At 42.0% G+C, this 20,225-nt stretch overlaps 1 protein-coding gene across 1 annotated transcript in view; it reads left to right on the top strand.

Annotated features, from left to right (window-relative positions):
• Positions 1 to 20,225, top strand: part of LOC125895872 (inactive N-acetylated-alpha-linked acidic dipeptidase-like protein 2) — a 791,425-nt gene that overhangs the window by 404,089 nt on the left and 367,111 nt on the right. The window contains exon 6 of the mRNA XM_049588047.1: positions 19,146 to 19,413. Coding sequence (XP_049444004.1) covers positions 19,146 to 19,413 — 268 coding nt within the window. The remainder of the gene's footprint in view (positions 1 to 19,145; positions 19,414 to 20,225) is intronic.

Genomic DNA, 20,225 nt, shown 5'->3' on the forward strand with positions numbered 1-20,225 from the left:
CTGGAGCCAGGCCTGGGGCTGGGGCCTGTGGGCGAGCGCCTGGTGGCCGGGCCTTCGCCCATGGGGTCCGGCCGGGCCCAGCCCGAACCGGCTACATGAACTCGTCCCCTTGCAGGTCCACCACCCGCAGAGGGATCCAGAAGGGTTCGGTGCAGTGTGGATCGGGCAGCGCTACCGGCGAGATATAGTTGGCCTCACCTCGACACATAGTTCCGGCTCTGGAACCCAAGTCCTTGAGAGGGGTTGGACTCTCTCCTTTGCTGGAGTTGCTCTGGGTGAGAGGCGAAGGGCCGGGGTGGGCTTTCTGATAGCCCCCAGACTCTCTGCCTGTACGTTGGGGTTCACCCCAGTGGACGAAAGGGTTGCGTCCCTGCGCCTTCGGGTCCTGACTGTTGTCTGCGCTTATGCGCCGAACAGCAGTTCCCGCCCTTTTTGGAGTCCCTGGGACGGGTGCTGGACAGTGCCCTGACCGGGGACTCCACTGTTCTGCTGGGGGACTTCAACGCTTACGTGGGCAATGACAGCAGGACCTGGAGGGGCGTGATTGGGAGGAACGGCCTGCCCGATCTGAACCCGAGCGGTGTGCAGTTATTGGACTTCTGTGCAGGTCGCAGTTTGGCCATAACTAACACCATGTTCGAGCATAAGGATGTCCATCGGTGCACGTGGCACCAGGACAGCCTAGATCGCAGGTCAGTGATTGACTTTGTAGTCGTGTCATTTGATCTGCGACCATATGTTCTGGACACTCGGGTGAAGAGAGGAGCAGAGCTGTCAGCTGATCACTCTGGATCGCATACCATCCAAACTCATTAAGGCCTGCGTAAAGAAAAAAAAACCCACATATGTTGTGGCTACATACCACACACCAGACAGGATTTTGAAAGAGGATCATGAGCCTGATGAAGCTGGAAGCGAAATGCGTTGCTCTATTAAATCCTTGATCCTCTTTCAAAGTCCTGTCTGGTGTGCGGTATGTAGCCACAACATATGTGTTTGTTTTTTTTTTTTGTTTTTTTGTTTTTTTTTTTACACGTTTATACTTTTGCCACAGTACCAGCACCTTGACTTCAGCTGTGCACGGGCATTTTTCTATCATTAAGGACTGCCTCCCTGTCATCTCCCCACTCATTACTGGTATTATTAACACCTCCCTCAGCTCTGGTTCTGTCCCCCAAACCCTCAAACTGGCTGCCATCACACCAATCATCAAAAAACCCGGTTTAAAACCTGACAATCCAAGTAACTTCCGCCCCATCTCAAATCTCCCCTTCCTGTCAAAAATCCTGGAACGTGCTGTCGCCTCATAACTCAGAACCCACCTCACCTCCAATAATCTGTTCGAATCTTTCCAATCCAGTTTCCGTTCAAAACATAGCACTGAAACAGCCCTTCTGAAAGTCACCAATGACCACCTCCTCTCCTTAGACTTCAGACACCTCAATATTCTCATCCTCCTTGACCTCACAGCAGCCTTCAACACCATCAATCGCTCCATCCTGCTCTCCCGATGGAATCATCTCTCCACATCACTGGCACAGCACTCTCCTGAATTCATTCCTACCTCACCAACCGACACCAGTTCATCATTATTAACAACTGCACCTCCCCCACCACTCTCCTGCCCCAAGGTGTCCCCCAAGGGTCGGTGCTTTTTATTTGAAATTCTTTATTAGGAATAACATTATTAGGTCGGTGCTTGGTCCCCTCCTCTTCATCCTCTACATGCTCCCCCTTGGCAAGATCATCCGTCGTCACAGCCTCCAGTTCCACTGCTACGCCGACGACATCCAACTGTACATCTCCACCAAAGCCATCACCAACAACACCCACTCCAGACTCACCAGCTGTCTCACTGAAATAAAATCATGGATGCAAACAAATTATCTCCAACTGAACAGTGACAAATCGGACATAATCATCATTGACCCCACATCCCGCACCAAAGCCCCCCACAACCACCAACCGTTAACTGCACTCTGTCTCCATCACCACACACCCGCAACCTAGAAATCATCTTCGACAGCCAGCTAAGGTTTGACAATCACATCACCAGGACTGCCTTCTTCTACCTCAAGAACATCGCCCGTCTCCGCCCCTCACTCACCTTCTCTGCTGCAGCAACCCTCATCCATGCATTTATCACATCCAGACTGGACTATTGCAATAGCATCCTCTATGGCTCATTCAAACTCCTCAATAAACTTCATTACATCCAGAACTGCCTGCCTGCTTGCTCACCCACACCCGCTCCCGAAACCACATCACCCCCGTCCTCCAAAACCTACACTGGCTCCCCATCACACATCACATATAGTTCAAAATCCTCCTCTTCACACACAAAGCACTCAACAACCAGGCCCCCTCCTACCTCACACACCTACTCCACCACCACACCCCCTCCCGCGACCTCCGCTCATCCAAAGGAAATCTCCTCTCACTACCTGCATGGACCAAGCACTGAACCTGTATCTGTATCTGCACACACTCCCCAACATTCAAGACCATGCTCAAAACTCATCTTTTTAAATTAGCTTTTAATGTATAAGTTTGTGTGTTTCATGCTGTTTATTGCTATTTTTGAGTTTTATTTTATTCTGACTTAGCTCTATTTCATGATTTTTAAAAAACTGTAAAGTGTCTTTGAGCAAATGAAATGTATTATTAGAAACATCAATGACTTCAATGACTTTTGCTGGTATTATCCCAGCAGGAAATGCAGCAATTTTTTCATAAAAACCAACCACTTTTTGTGACACTATCCTGGCTGGAAACCCAACAATATCATGGTAAAAAAAAAAAAAAAACATGCTTGTAGTGGCAATGTCCTGTCAGGAAATACAATAATGTCCTGGTGAAAAACAATTGCTTCTTGTCGTACTATCCCAAGTGGGAACACAGCAACAGTTTGGCAAAAAACAGCAACCTTTGGTGGCCAAAAAACACTCTGAAATGCAGCAATGACTTGCTTAAAACATTACTGGTTTTGTTGTTTTCTGGTCTCGAGCAGTGGTTTGCAGCTTGGCAGGTGTCATACTCCCTCTACCTCCTGTTGACAAAATCGTCACTATAGAAACAGTGATACAAAATGTAAGAAATGTGCAAATGTAAGGTCTCTGTGTTTTGCAGAAACCCACTCTGCCAACTTTTTCTTCCGGGGACTGGGCTGATTCCAGGTGACATGAGGTGTCCATGTTTGTTTGGTATTCAGGTACTTCTGTATTATGAATTGACAAATTGGCTAAACTGGAAGTCAGACGTGAATGCTATTTAATAGTCACAAAAGAGTGTGGCACTACCTGTAAATAAAAATCCAGTCTTCACACCAATACATTGAATCCATCCAATATACTAAGACCTATACACTTCTACTTTGTGTGGTTTCACAAAGTGCTCCACAGCAATAGATTTATGATTTAAATACTTACTATATACATTACAACAAGGATAGTGGTCAAGGTAACCACAAACACACTCCATAGTCAAAATAACAGGAGATTTTTTTGTATGTTTTAAGTTGTATTTTTTCACTTTGGACAGGGTAGCCGTAATCTCATTGCTTCCAGTCTTTATCTCAAAGTGAAGCCAACCACATCCTGACTAAAGCTCCGTACTAACACAGAGACATGAGATTGAGATCACTCCTCTCATCTCACTCTATGAAAGTGTATTTTTTATATCATCAAGCTATTTCTTTAAAATAAAATCACAAAAAGGAATCTAGCCACAGAGAGGGAAGGACAGACTACATAAATGGAAAATGAAAGAAAGAATATTGCAAATACTAAGACCTTTCACGACTTAATTTCTTTATAAATGCTTTAAAAATTAACGCATACACCTGAGTTATAAAACACCCACTCTGCTAATTCTTGCTTTAATGGCCCTATTAAATGGGAAATTGTGACATTTTGAAAGGTAAAATTGTGTTTTTGCATCATTTAGTGGTTCTGTGTAAGCTGCATATTTGAGAACATATCTTTTATTGAGATACCTTATCTGCTCAGGCTCAGGTATTGTTCATTGCTGGATAGCATATTTGTTCTTCACCCAGAGGCTGAAATACCAGCCAGTCCATGGAAACGTCTTTATTGCTGAATTCTGGAGTCCAGTCTTCTCCGAGTCAGAACAATAAAGAGAGTAAACACCAAGCGCCAAACAAGCCAGCAGAGGAGACTCAAATAAGGCCTGGATCAAATTTTATTGACATGTCTTTCATGCAATTAGGAAAACGGGATTGACAGAGACTGGCAGCTCCTCTAAGGAGTTTAGTGTGTTTATGTGCATGTGTATGTGTGAGAGAGAGAGAGAGAGAGAAAGAAAGAAAGAAAGAAAGAAAGAAAGAAAGAAAGACAGAAAGACAGGAGGAAAGAAGGAAGAAGAGGTTCATGTTGAATACTCACCAAGCTCTGGCAAAACTGAAGAAAAAAACAGAAAGCTATCATGTGGTCTTTCATTAAAGCCTTGAGATGTGAATGAAGCTGTCATAGTTATGAAATTCATTATAACTGTAAAATATTAGAGAGATACAAAAACAATTGTGCCTCCTGTGCTTAGTAGCAACACCAGTTCAAGCCAGCTTAGCCATTGTTAGCAATACCAGATGAAAACATTGCATTATGCTGTATTTGCACATACAAACACTGTAGCAACATGTCCACAGATAAAAGGTGGACAGGACTGAGTGTACAACTGTTTTAATGACACACAAATAAATCAGAAGTGTTAATAAACAGTATGATACTGTGGCTTTGACTACTGTTGATATGCGTGGCCATATTGGATTTTGAGATCAGAGTTGGTGAGGGTCCTCTGACTTTCTAAGTTGGAAGTCTGACTTCAGGGGGTGTTCCATTTGAAATTTCTGACTTCTCAGTTAAAATGTAATACACCATCAGCCTTGATACATAGTACGCCCGCTCTACCAGGTGAGATACCAGAGTGCTCTGTGTAAAACATTTTAAGATCTCAATAACTGAAAACTCCAAAGAGTTGCTTTTCAGAAGAGACCAGTATACTGACTGCAATCAAAGGGTTCCACAAGACAAACCATTTTACTTTAGGTGTGTCATTTTTTAGCCTTGGGTTGTGTGTACAGTATGGTGTCCTTTACAAGCTTTGTAATAAGTACGTAAGATAAGTAAAGTAAAATTTATTTATGTAGCGCTTTATAGAGACATAGGTCACAAAGTACTTCACAAAGACATTATAGGACGAGAAAGAAAACACAGAAGACAAAGTGACTATGTTAACCACGTAACGTTGTGTTCACACAGGATGCATATTAAAGAATTTGTGCAAGTGAATTATATGTAAAGTCAATGTACAGACGTGATTAGACGCAGATTCGTGCAGGGCAGTGCAATGGACATGATGGATGTGATGCGAATGATGCAAAGGACACTAAATAAGTGTTGAGATTTTGCATATGCATATTCATAACGGTTGAAAAAAATGAACTTCAGCAACCAATTCCTGCCAATTAGCATTGAGATCCTCAGGGGGCGTGCAACTCTGAGGATATACCAACGGATGTTAATTCATTGATTCAGCCATTTCACGTGCGTGTGAAGTAAGTCAACATAAAATATTAAAGCACTCAAACTCCATGAGTATAATATAAATATTTGCATCCCGCTTGGTGTGAACACAACATTAAGTAAAACACACTTCCGGCTTTCTTACAGTGCAGACGCTCTGCTGCTTGCGCTCCGCTTTGCTTACATTCTTTTGTGGATATACTTGTTTTTTTTCTGCTAAAAGCTACAGAAAGTAGATCCTGGATACTTATAAAGCATTGGGACTTTAATTGGTGAAAGATACAGAGGACGACTGCCATATTTTCACCACTTTTACACCACTTTAGTACTGTGTGAGCAGGGCTGAGGCACAGTGCAAGCCTTTTGCTGTGTCTGTGACTGGAAATCTGTGATTAGGACAAGGACAAGATGGCAAAATCTGTGAGCTGCACAGAGTGTGAGTGACTAACCGAGACGATAAGGCAGCTTCAAATGAAGAATGAAATGCTACAACAAATTCGTGAGAGTAAGCAATTCATTGACTCCGTGGCAGCTAACATACAAGGTGCTGATGGACAGACTGGTGTATATGGAAATACAACAAATGTGGAGCATACCATCGCTGACTTGGCTGACACAATCCCATGGATATGTCCTAACACCACTGGATCAACTGCAGAGGCTCCCAAACTGGCCTTCCCTAATGACCCTTCCTACTGGCACAGGACTGGTGCTCGACCAAAAGCATCAACTCCAGCCAGGACTTGGTCTGATGTCACTAGACGCAAAGGCAAATCCAGCAGGAAATCAGTCAAGAGAGCCCCAACGCTCACCCCTCCACTTGAACTCTCTCTACAGAACAGGTACGATGCACTGGCTCCAAATGAAATATGTGACAATACCAACTACACTGAACCCAGGCAGGCCAAGGCTATCCAAAATGCAAGCAATAGCCCCAAAACCACTGCTAGACCCAGGGCCAGAAAAAACTATGCTAACTCCACACCTGAGAAGCCAAGGGCCAGGAGAAGTATCGCTAACACCACACCTGATCAGCCAGATACCATCCTGATCGGAGACTCAATAACCAAGCGTGTAAGAATGGCAAAGACTGAAAATCTAACAGTGTCTGACACATCTGTCAGGGAGCTAACCGAGCTGTTGCCAGTGATCCTCTCTACATACCCCAATAACATGAGGATCATCATCCATGCTGGGTCTTTTGACATTCTACGAGGAAAAACTGGATCTAAGATCCTGAAAAAAGACTTTTCCCTGCTCCTGGAGAAACTGAGTGACTGTCAGTCACAAAATGTGTTCATTTCTGGCCCCATTCCAACCCTGGGGAAAGGAATCGAGTCTTTTACCAGACTCCTTGCCCTGAATACATGGCTGACATCGGCATGCTTCACTCATGGGATAAAGTTCATTGATAATTTTAACATCTTTTGGAACTGTAAGGATCGCTTTCAGCGTGATGGGATTCTAAATGGTCAAGCTCTGTCATATCTTAGAGAGCTCATAGTGCCATATTATCCCACCAGAACTCTGCGCTCTGAGAACGCAGGGTTACTCGTGGTCCCTAAAGTCTCCAAAAGTAGATCAGGAGCCAGAGCCTTTAGCTATCAGGCTCCTCTCCTGTGGAATCATCTTCCTGTTATGGTCCGGGAGGCAGACCCCGTCTCCACATTTAAGACTAAACTTAAGACTTTACTCTTTGATAAAGCTTATAGTTAGGGCTGGCTCAGGCTTGCCCTGTACCAGCCCCTAGTTAGGCTGACTTAGGCCTAGTCTGCCGGAGGACCCCCCTATAATACACCGGGCACCTTCTCTCCTTCTCTCTCTCTCTCTCTCTCTCTCTCGTATTCTATTACTGCATCTTGCTAACTCGGCCATTCTGGATGTCACTAACTCGGCTTCTTCTCCGGAGCCTTTGTGCTCCACTGTCTCTCAGATTAACTCATATCGCAGCGGTGCCTGGACAGCGTGACATGTGTGGTTGTGCTGCTGTCGTGGTCCTGCCTGATGCCTCCTGCTGCTGCTGCCATCATTAGTCATTAGTCATTAGTCATACTTCTACTGTTATTATACATATATGACTATTGTCACACATGTATACTGCCAGATATTAATACATATTTTCAACATATTGTACCACAGTAACCAGAACTATAACTATAATATTATTACTTTCAATAATGTTGTTGTAAGCTACTGTCATTATCGTCTGTCCCGCATCTCTCTCTCTCTCTCTGTCTTATTGTGTCATATGGATTACTGTTAATTTATTATGCTGATCTGTTCTGTACGACATCTATTGCACGTCTGTCCGTCCTGGAAGAGGGATCCCTCCTCAGTTGCTCTTTCTGAGGTTTCTACCGTTTTTTTTCCCCATTAAAGGAGTTTTTTTTGGGGAGTTTTTCCTTATCCGCTGCGAGGGTCATAAGGACAGAGGGATGTCGTATGCTGTAAAGCCCTGTGAGGCAAATTGTGATTTGTGATATTGGGCTTTATAGGTAAAATTGAATTGAATTGATCCGAACATCACTGGATGCAGACTACTCGGGGCCAACCTACGTCATGCTCTTGGAAGGCCATACCAAAACAAGAATGGACAGATAAGAGCCAAGGACAAGTATGTGGCACAGAGACAGACAGCCTGCATCTCTCCCCCTTCACCTAACCCTTTGCTCCGCATCACCCAAGGCATTCAGAGGATGTCTCTGTCCCAGTCAGGGATCCAACAACCCCCCCCCTGCCCTTCACCACAACCACCAAGGAGCCAATGTCAACCCTCCCCACCACCACCACCACAATCACCACGGAGCCAGCGTCAACCCTCCCCCCCTTCACCATGCTCACCAATCAAGGAGTTAGCTAATGCTGCCACACTAACACTAAAACTAAAGCTCAGTCAAACTGATGAACTAGCCCTAGACATCATCACTCAGGTGCCTGTCAGAGATGAGTCAGACCCCATGCCGCTTCCTTAAACATACCGGCAATCTTAAATAGCCGGTGGCATGGTCAAACACATCCTGAAATTGAAAAGCATCAGCCAGAGTCATCTCCAAGGTCTGTCATTCCTGTTTTGACTAGCATCAGGAAAAACAATGTGTACTTGAAGCGCACAGCTACTCTATCTAATCTGACTCCAGTTATGCGTCAGCCCCAGACTGTGTCAGACAATGTTAGTACACTAAACTTAGCTTTATTAAATATCAAATCTCTGGCTGGCAAGTCACTATTAATTAATGATTTTATTATCAAGAGAAACCTTGATTTTATGTTTTTAACTGAAACTTGGTTAAATGAAAACAACAATGCAGCAGTACTTATTGAATCAGCCCCCCCAAACTTCCATTTTATCAGCTCAGTTAGAGAACTTAGGAAAGGAGGTGGAGTAGCCACTTTATTTAAGGATGTTTACCAGTGCAAACAGTTGTCATATGGGAAGTTTGAGTCTTTTGAATATGTTGCACTGCAGTTGAGATCCTCCTGTCAAGCAGTATTAGTAACCATTTACAGGCCTCCAAAATATAGTGCACACTTTGTTGATGACTTTTCTAAACTATTGTCTGTTGTCTGTATTGATTTTGACTGTGTTGTTATAGTGGGTGATTTTAATATTCATATTGATAATCCCAAAGATGGCAGTCGAAAGAACTTTTCTACATCCTGGACAACTTTGAACTTTCCCAGCATGTAACAGAACACACAATAAGGGACATATTTTAGATCTAATTATCTCCAAAGGGCTCAACATTTCTGAGGTTGTGGTGACTGATGTTGCCTTTTCTGATCATTACTGTGTTTTCTTTAAAACGGCCATCTCCGCTGACACCAGTAAAAGTACAACAGGTAATCAGAAAACGCTATATCAACGAAAACACCTGTACACTATTTACCCAGGATTTTATACCCACACCAGCTGTGCCCTCAGTCTCTGTCAATGATCTGGTTCATAGTTTCAGCTCTAAAGCTATGAATATTATGGACAATATTGCCCCCATGAAGGTCAAAGTTGTCTCTGGTAAGAAAAAACCACCATGGAGGAACGCCACACAGGTAAAAGCTCAAAAAAGAGAATGCAGAAAAGCAGAACGCAGGTGGCGAAAAACCAAACTCCAGGTTCATTATGACATCTATAAGGAAAGTCTGCACATCTATAGCTTGGAGCTAAAAAGGGCGCGGCAGTCCTTTTCTCTGAGATTATCAACAAAAATAACAACAATGCACGGACTTTATTTACTGTTGTTGACAGACTGACAAACCCATCAGCGTCAGTCCCTCCTGATCCGCTATCCACCAAGGCATGCAATGACTTTGCTTCTTTTATCACAGACAAGATTTTAAAGATAAGACAGACAGTCTGTAACTCCAGTGGCTATTTCATCTGTGCCTCATAAGACTACTCCAGTTAATTTGGCACTTTTTCACCCATTAAATTATGCTACTTTGACAGACATAGTTAGAAACCTTAGGTCCACTACCTGCTGCCTTGACACTCTGCCTACAAGCTTTTTTAAAGATGTTTTTAACTGCATAGCTACAGGCCCATATCAAACCTACCATTTTTAGGAAAGATCATTGAAAAGGTTGTTTTTCAGCAACTTAACACCTTCTTGGAGCAAAACAATTCCTTTGATGCCTTTCAGTCAGGATTTCGAGCACATCACAGCACTGAGACTGTACTTGTAAAAGTTTTAAATGACATTCATCTGAGCAGTGATGCATCAAAGATTTCGGTTCTGGTATTACTGGACCTCAGTGCTGCATTCGACACAGTTGACCATAACATACTGCTCGACAGACTAGAAAAGTTTGTGGGACTTTCTGGCACTGTGCTAAATTGGTTTAAATCTTATTTACAAGACAGGGATTTCTTTGTGTCACTTGGCAATTATGAATCTGTGCGAACAAAGATTACATGTGGAGTTCCTCAAGGGTCCATTCTTGGACCTCTTCTGTTCAACATCTATATGCTCCCTCCTGCTCAGATTATGGAATATCATAACATCTCCTACCATACTTATGCAGATGACACACAACTTTACATAACAATGTCACCAGATGACTACAGTCCCCTATATCTACTAAATAAGTGCATTGATGAAATCAATACGTGGATGTGCCAGAATTTTCTACAACTAAACACAGAAAAAACTGAGATAGTTGTTTTTGGCCCCAAAGAACAAAGATCAATAGTCAGTGCTCACCTTGATGCCATGACACTAAAACCTACAAATCAAGCCAGAAATCTTGGTGTACTAGTTCTGGACTCAGACCTAAATTTCAATAGTCACATTAAGACAATTACTAAATCAGCCTACTACCACCTTAAAAACATAGCAAGAATAAAAGAATTTCTGTCTAAACAAGATACAGAAAAACTTGTTCATGCTTTCATTTTCAGCAGGCTGGACTATTGTAACGGTGTCTTCACAGGCCCGAGTAAAAAATCAATCAGACAACTGCAGCTCATCCAGAATGCTGCTGCCAGAGTCCTCACCAACACCAAGAGAGTGGAGCACATTACACTAGTGCTTAAATTACTGCACTGGCTTCCTGTGTGTCAAAGGATAGACTTTAAAATCTTGTTACTTGTCTATAAAGCACAAAATGGTCTCGGGCCTAAATACATCTCTGATATACTTGTACGTTATGAAGCATCCAGACCCCTCAGATCATCTGGAACAGGTTTACTCAGTGTTCCCAAGATCAAAACCAAACAAGGTGAAGCAGCCTTTAGTTTCTATGCTCCCCACCTGTGGAACAAACTTCCAGAATATCTGAGGTCGGCTGAAACTGTCAACTCATTTAAATCAGGGCTTAAAACATTACTATTTACTGCAGCTTACCAGTGAACTAGATATGTAACTTATTGTTAGGATAATCTGTAGCTATTGTTTTTATATTTGTCTGCTGTTGCTTTTGCTTTATGTTTGCTTTTTAAATGCATTTTCTGCACTGTTTTTCTTGCTCTTAGCTTTTGTTTTTAATGATCTATTGTTCCTTTAATGTTTTATCTTAACGTATTTCCCTTGTAAAGCACAGTGAATTGCCTTGTGTATGAATTGTGCTATATAAATAAAATTGCCTTGCCTTGCCTTGCCTAAGGCAAGAGCAAGGGACAGACAACAAATTTAGCATAACTGATCGAAGAGAGCCAGCTGAAGAATATGGGTGAAGTAGTTCATCCACGTAAGAGGGAACCTGATCGTATGATGCACCTAGGTGCAAGGCACTCATCCAATAACAAAATGTATAAAGAAGTAAAATCACTCGAAATATTCAAAGCTCAATGCTAATGAAAAAAGTAGGCTTTCTGTAACATTACAAAGATTACAAGAACTTAGATAAAGCACTGAGGGATTTCCCATGATTTTAGAATAACAACATTCTGAATTACACGCTGTGAATATAGGGCCTATCTCAAACCAGACCATCCTCACTAACACTCCATTATGGACTGCACACTCACAGCTGAATAAAGCACCCATCATCAGGGTGAAATACAGCGGACACGGTCTCCCTGGGGGACGCAGAAACTTTTGTAACTTTTCGTAACCATGGAGAAAAATAAAACTTGCTTGGAAACTTCTTCGGTGGCATTACTTTTTTATAAACATCTTTTTTTTTTCATACAGATATTTATAGACTGCTTAGACTTTGCAATAGTCCCTGTAACTATACAACGTTTTACAATCAAATGAGGATGTCTGCCATTTTCTAAACGAGACAAGGGTATATTTGATCGTTAATCTAATGTTTCTTTTGTTTGTTTAAAGGGATAGTGCACCCAAAAATGAAAATTCCGCCATTATCTATTCACCCATATGCTGAGGAAGGCTGTGGTGAAGTTTAAGAGTCCGCACATCCCTTGTGGAGATCGGCGCTGGGAGCGGCTAGCACACCTAATGGCTGACGGCGCCCCAGACTAACGTCCAAGAACACAAAATTGAAACCACAAAATATCTCCAACATGCTCATCCATAGTGATCCAAGTGTCCTGAAGCCCTGACATAAAAAGTTGTTTCGAAAAACGTAATTTGAACTCTGTTGTTTGTGGTGCGAAGCCACAGAAAAAAGATGGGGACGTAGGTGTCAGTCTTGTGTTTTGATGCTTGAAGGAGGAGATAAGAGTGGCCTCCTCCAATATGAAAGAGGCTCTCGTTTTTCTTGAAATCTGATTGGCTCAGCCGCAGTCATCAGTCATTACTCATGGCAGACCGGGCTAGTTTGACCAGATAAAGCCAGAAAAAAAGTGGTGTAGAAAAAACTCGAATAAAAACAAGAAGAGGCAGCAAAGTGCTCCAAAATAACCGACCTGTTTGGGTGCGCCGTTGGTTGACGGGCTGAGGCTGCTGGTGTTGCTAATGACGGAGATGGAGCTGGAGGCGACAGTGCCATTATAGCAGGTGTATTAACGTTAGCTAACGTTTGTGAGTGTGTAATGAGCAAGGTTGGCTTTGGCAAATTGTGTATTTCTTCTAGGTGTCTGGTTCAAGAGGCCAACTAGCCTACTAGGTATTGCAATAAGTCATTATAATTTAAACCTGTACTAAAAGAAAATATGTGCTCGCTTTTTTCCTGTGGATGCACACAGTTAACGTTAGGTGGTGCTCCCAGTCCCGAGGACAATGAAGCTGAGGGACAGACTAACCATAGTCGTGATGAGGAGGAGGATGAGACCAGAAATATGACAGGTGCAATGTGAAGGCATAGCCTACTATGCATTACATTTTAGCCAGAGGAAAACCTTTTTAGTAGTACTAAGTGTGATTTTTTTTGTTGTAGTAATAAGTTGACTAAAAGGGCAGACAATTATATTGTGCATAATATTAGATGCATTAGGATAGAGTCATATGCTCTTATTTTAAGTTAAATAATAAGCACATCGCCATTTGTGGCCACTTCATTATTGCATTTATTTTATAGTCTGGAATTAAACAATAACTGCTGATTTTCTTATGCAGTTGATTCTGAGCACAGCGTTTGTGTAGTGTGTACAAGTATAGAGGATTATAGGTAGAAACGTGTGGGTCGGTGTGTGGGCTGGTGTGTGGGCCAGTGCGCCTGAATGTCCAGGGCTGAATTTGTGTCTCAGTCCGCCCCTGGTCTTGTCTCTTATACAACATATGTGAACATGTAAAGATACTTGATTTGCACTTAGTTATACATTAATACTTTTGTTTTTGTGCAATCTTGTAATTCTACATGTGACCACCACTAGAGTAAATCTAAAAGAAATCAGATATGAGTATTTGGAAACTAATTTTTCCACCTTCTCACCTTTTTCACCCCTGACCCAGTTTCATGCCTGACATGAACCCACAAACACAATGCAAGAGGGTAGGGAGAGGGTGTATGGGGTATTTTGAGAAAGGCCCATATCTGTCCTTTCCCTTCTTTACCTCCTGTCTGTAAATGAAGATCAATTGTAAAGGCCCTTTTATAAAACTATCCATCCATCCATTTTTATCCACTCATTTGCAGCTGGGTCATGGGGGCAGCAGGCTGAGCAAGTGACTCCAGACATCCCTCTCCCAAGCAACATTTTCCAGCTTCTCCCGGGGGACCCTGAGGCATTCAAAGGCCAGATGAGATATATATTTTCTCTAGCATGTTCTGGATCTGCCCCAGGGTCTCCTACCAGTTGGATGAGCCCAGAAAACTTCTAACATAATGTAATTGTATAAAATTATATTATTTCTCAGTCAGCTTCTCCCTATGAGCGATGGAGTCCTACAAAGGCACACTATTCTCTGCAAAAGTTTGAAAAGTTTTACTTATTTAACAAACAAAGAAAATATGGTGATGCCTATACTTTTGTACACCAATCAGGATTTAGCAACATTTGAATTAGAATTTGATACAAGTAGTAGTTTGCTGGGTCACTGTCAGAGTCCAATCTAATTAAACCACACCCACACAGTCTCCATGAGGCAGATTAGCTGAGCTCATGAGTGTTCAACTCTTAATAGATAAAATTTTCTTTGGTAATTTTGATTGTTCCTCATTTATTCATGAATATTTAATGTTATAAAAGTACTCTGAAGCTAGGTGTTAAAGGGCTTTAAATACGACACTGTGGGTGCTTAAAGGGAAGGGAAACTGTTTTTACCACAGACTATAAAAATAATGGATGTAGCTAATGTGATGTCATCCATTGGTTTATGAACTCCCATTCTAAAGCCTCCACAGGGTTCAACACTAAGGTTTTTTTTCACTTGCCCGGTCAGGCAAGTTGGTCACAGATCTACTTCCCCGAAGTCAGTTTTTACTTGCCCTAAAAAAATTGTTTAATTTAAGTGGCTATCAAATAACAAAGACTGCAGTTATTTTTATGTTATGTAATCTTTATTCACAGTGTATTTATTAATTAAAACAACATATGTCATGTATTGTAGCTTAATTCCGACACAAAAATGACAGTGTCAGGGCTTAAAGTGAAAAATTTGTCAATCGTTCTCCGTCTATAATTTTGCGCCCTACTTGAGCCATGCCCACCTCTATTTATTTTTCACCCCTCTCTCCAGTTCTGCTGTATTAACACCGGGTTTAATATATTTTGCTTCCATCTCCCTGCCCTGCTCTACTCTACTTCAACGCTACTTAGCTCTCTCTCTACTCTACCAGTAGACTACCACATCCACCTGTTGCATAAAACGCACATAGCAGTGTTTCCCCTAGGATGGAGTTGTAGCAGCGGAGGTGAAGCACACACATAAAAAATAATTTTCACATGCGTGAAACTTTTTTGTATGCTTGCAAAGCACAGCCTGCTGGGATGTTTCTATGTATCTCCTGGCACCAGAAGGGCTCTTTAGGACTGAGTACACACAGTACATGTGTGCACAGTAATGAGCAGGTGAAATGTCTGTCTAGCTTACATATGAGGTGTCTCAAGATTTAGGAACATACAATTTTATTGAATATAATAAAGTAAAAAGTCACTTGACATGCTGCTGTTTGTGCTATGACCTATTTAAGTGCTGGAAGTTGTTATTTACGTGACAACGCCTGAACGTAACACAAGCTCAGCACAAGTGCCGTGCTGGGCTGCTGTGCGAGCAGCGTGTTTGTCTGTGCGTAACAGCAGTCTGTTGATGGTTATTTATACAGTCTCCATAACAATAACTTTGTCAGCTGACAAACTGCACCGGGCTCGGGGTCAGGTTTGGTCAGGAAAATATGTCCCGAGCTGCTCTAGTGTGCTCACCTGTGTGTGTGGCGGAACTCCGCCATGCGCGATACAGAGAGCAGAGCGGAATTGTTAACGCGTGACCATGTAGAGACAGAAATGACACGATGACATAACACCATAAATAGTATATTGTTATCTTATTATATGAAGCGTCGATCGCGCAAAATAATATCAATGGGGGCTGTGGGCAGGACATTGTTACACAGCTGTACCTGTGACTTCAGGCAGAGAGACCACTGCATCAGAGCAGAAGAGCTTATTTTAAAATACATTTATTTTATCAATTAGTTATTAACTTTTACTATTTTTAGCAACTTGCAATCGGGCAAGTGAGTTGTTAGTTTACATGCCCAACCTTGAGTTTTACTTGCCCTGGGCAATCGGGCAATCCTTATTGTTGAGCCCTTCTCCAGTTTGGCATTTTAGCTGTTGCCATCTTGACTTTTTGGAGCCGGAATTGACGATATTTGGTTGAGAGGGTGGAGCTCAAAGTGGCCCACCCTTAATTTTGTGTAACTTTAAGCCTCAATGAAAATTAAACAGGTCAGTTATATATATATATATATATATATATATATATATATATGTATAAACTATTCAAAAATCAAAATCACATTTTTTTATACCAGGCTTTAAACATGTTTATTTCTGCTGTAAAGTTGGACATTTTTACATGGGGCTCTATGGGGACTGACTGGCTTCTGGGGCTAGCCTCTAGTGGCCGTTCAAAGTGCTGCAGTTTTTGACACTTAGGTGTCGGCGTCATTTCTCAGCCCCGGAGGTTGCTGCTTGTTTTTTTTTTTTTTTTTTTGCGAGTACCACTGTGTGTGTGAGAAAAAGTTATATGAAGCCCAAAGGGAGTGCCTCAGGTCCTCATTTCTATTTGAAGCAAGGAGCTTGAGGTTACTCAATGCATAATACATCGGAATCCCAGATTGAGCTGGTCATGAATTGAGTTGCATTGTGGGTAATGTAGGCACTAGGGGTGGGGGGAAAAAAATCAATACGTCATAGTATCACAATATTCTGCGTGGCAATATTGTATCAATACACAGGTGTCAAGTATTGATTTATTATTATTATTTATATGATTAATTTTTGCAAATACACATTTTAATACAACTTTTAGTGCCAGAATAATAAAATCAATTGCTTTTTCGGTCCACTAGATGGTGCTGATGTGTTTTTTTTTAACTGGTGAGGTCAGCAGAAGTCACAGTCAGCGACATGTGGCAGGAAGTTAATCAAAACAAAGATGGAGGCACCAGAGAAAGAAATCAGAAATGTGCCGTTGGCATTTAAATCAAACGTCTGGACTTATTTTGGATTTTTTTTACCTGGAAGGAAAGAAGGACTTGGATATGACACATGCATTTGCAAGCAGTGTCATATGAGAATAAGATATTCTGGGAATACTACAAAGATGAAGGCTCACCTCACACTCCACCTACAGAGATAGCATTAGCTGCTGAAGGCCAAGCTAATACTGAACCCGCCGCTGACTGGAACCCAGGAATATGACTCCATCCAGATGTCTGTTCTCCAGAGAAGTGAGGCATAAAGTTGAGGATTTTTTAGTACAACAGGAAGGGTGGTACTAACCTGTGACCAGTGATGGGAATAACAGCATTATAAATAAACGACGTAACTAACGGCGCAACTTTTGTCAGTAACGAGTAATCGAAAAAGTTACTGTTTTCCCCGTTATAACGCCGTTACCGTTACTCACAATAAAATGCGCCGTTACTCGCCTTTACTTGAGTTCATTGAAGGCTTTCACCCAAACAAGCTTCTTCTCAGCGGAGCTTTAAAGTTTGTTTTCTTTGGTGAGGGCAGCTGAGGGGGGGAGCATAGGTGATGATGATTGGCTGAGGGAGAGTAAAATTTCATCATAAACCGATCAGATGCAGCGTAGGGCGGATATTCACAAGCACACAGGCAGGGTTGTCAGGTCCGCTTATTAGCGGTGACTTTGGACTTGTTTTCTTGTGAAGTCGCCTACAAATAATGGTAGTAGTTTTAAATAAATGGGTAGTCGCGGGTTGCGTTTTTTTGGGCTTGTTTCTGAAGTTGCTTATTTGGGCTTGCTCTCTAAACGTCGCCTTTCTCTATATCCGTCTAATAAGTTAATCTAAAGGCATGATAGTGTGTCGGACGAAATTGCGTGATTAATGGAGGTTCTACACACACACGCACGCACGCACACACACACACACACACACGCACACACACAAAACAATGCAGTGTAGTGTAGCAAAGTGTACGGTGTTTTATAATAATGATTTTTTTCTATTAAATGTCAATTTCATTCCTTTAACATTTTCAGTGTTGAGTTTCATTACATACAGTTCCATTAAGGGGGGGGGGGGGGGGTGTCCAAGCAATTTGACATATTTGAGCATTTTATAAAAAAGTAATGCTATAGTTATCTTTCCAGGAAATTAATTACTTTTACAGTGCAGTAACTCAGTTACTAACTGAGTTACTTTTGGGGAAAGTAACTACTAACTCTAACTAATTACTTTTTTTAAAGTAACGTTCCCAACACTGCCTGTGATGCCTGGACTTCAAGGTCAGCAGATTCATATGTGACTGTAACAGCACATTATCTCACAGAGGACTGGCGACTGCTGTCTCACATTCTCCAAACTAGCGCAGCACATCAAAGTCACAATGAGCAAACATTGTAGACCTCCTGCAAAATGCAGCAGAAGAATGGGGGAGTGTTGACAAAAACCTTGTCATTGTAACAGACAACACTTGGGACAACATGGGTTTTTCCATTCAGTTAGCAGGATGCCTGCATGTGAGGTGTTTCGCCCACACAGTTCAGTTTGTCAGGTGTATGCAGCATTTCTGAAAGGTTATACATATGTTGGTCAGTCTCTTTGCTTTGCATTGCATTTTGCTGCAATAAAAATGAATAAAGTCAAAAAAATAATAATTTGCAGTTTGAAAAAAAGGTAAGATATTGCAATATATCGCAATAATATTGAATCATGACCCAAGTATTGTGGTAATATTGTATCATGGGTTTTCTGATGATTCCCACCCTGAGTAGGCACCAGGTTTTACATGAATATTTAACTTTTTTCTTTTTTTTTACTAATTTGCCGAGTATTCTTTTAAACATAATTGTATTTATTCAAATTTTAATGATTTTTTTTCCAATAGAAAATAAATTATGTGGTGACATTTTCAGTTCCTCTCAGAGGTACAGTGTATCTTTTGAAGTGCAAAAAAGCAATACCACAAGAAGAACTGTTTGATCAGCTTTAAGTCCTAATTGTCCAATGTTTGTATGGGAAAGTAGGACCATCTTTATGGAGCTGACCTGAGGCTAGTTGTATAGTGGCAGGGAACTACTGTTTTATTGCATGAGAAAATAAGTACTTTTCTTTGTCTGCTGCTTCCAGGTCCTTCTCCATCCTATCAGATGACAGTGAGGAAGCCAGAGCCAGATACCTCTACAGGCAGTGGGTGGGACTTGGTTTGACTGACGTCCGTCTGTCCAATTACACAGTTCTGCTCAGCCTTCCCAGTTCCACACCAAACACCATTACTGACAGGTCTAGTCACCAGTGTTTCCTGCCAAATGGCACCCCGTGCGATCAGCGTGGACCCAGTGACCTGTCAAAGCAGCAGTTCTCTTACGCAGCCTACTCTGCTGTTGGAAGTCTGCAGGTACAGTACCATCACCCTGTGTTGACATTTCCTAAAGCAAAGGTTGCTTAACTCTCCTGGCTGCTGCACTCTTCTCATGCCCTTCCTCCTCCTCATCACCTTCATATTGTCAGATTGCCTAAGTCCTCAGCCCCTGGCCACTGAAGGGTCATCAATCAGTAAAGGTCATAGCCAGAGGTTGTGTCTTTAAATGTTACAGCTCTGCCAACCACAGTTCAGGGTCCAAAGGTGTCTCAGTGCTGTTACTTTCAACAAGTCAGGCAAGGCTAAAGATGATATTTGTGTTTGTATTTTCTTGTTGGATGTCAAACTGATTTGTGGCAGAACGATGAATCCTTAAAAGTTGTTTGTCTGCAGCTTGTTTGTAAGACCACTCCAAGACCAACTTGCTTACTGTATGTGCTAAAGAGCTGCATGGTTTAAGGTTGTCATGGTTTATTTTAATTGCAGTGTAAAACATTATCTGAAACAGATGTATATGCAAAAACTGTATATCTTTGAGCTCCTTTCAGATTTCCTCAGAAATCTGCTGCAAACCATATTCTTCTGCTGTCACTCCTCAGTGTTTCACCTATAGTTGGAATCCATACTCAAGGGGATATTTCACCAATTTCCCACCAGCTTTGTATCATAACAATGTGGGTGGTATATTTTAAAGGACTTATGGCTTTCCTCCATCTAACCAGTTCCTAGATCTCCCTGCTTGTCTCCCACCAAAATCCACCGGATAACGCAATGGGCAATGGGCTCTGTGCACCAGCTCCACTACTTCCTGAAAGGAAGTATGCATGAGTATTTCCTGTCCTATACTA

This window comes from Epinephelus fuscoguttatus, linkage group LG10 (assembly GCF_011397635.1).
Source record: "Epinephelus fuscoguttatus linkage group LG10, E.fuscoguttatus.final_Chr_v1".
Lineage (NCBI taxonomy): Eukaryota > Metazoa > Chordata > Actinopteri > Perciformes > Serranidae > Epinephelus > Epinephelus fuscoguttatus.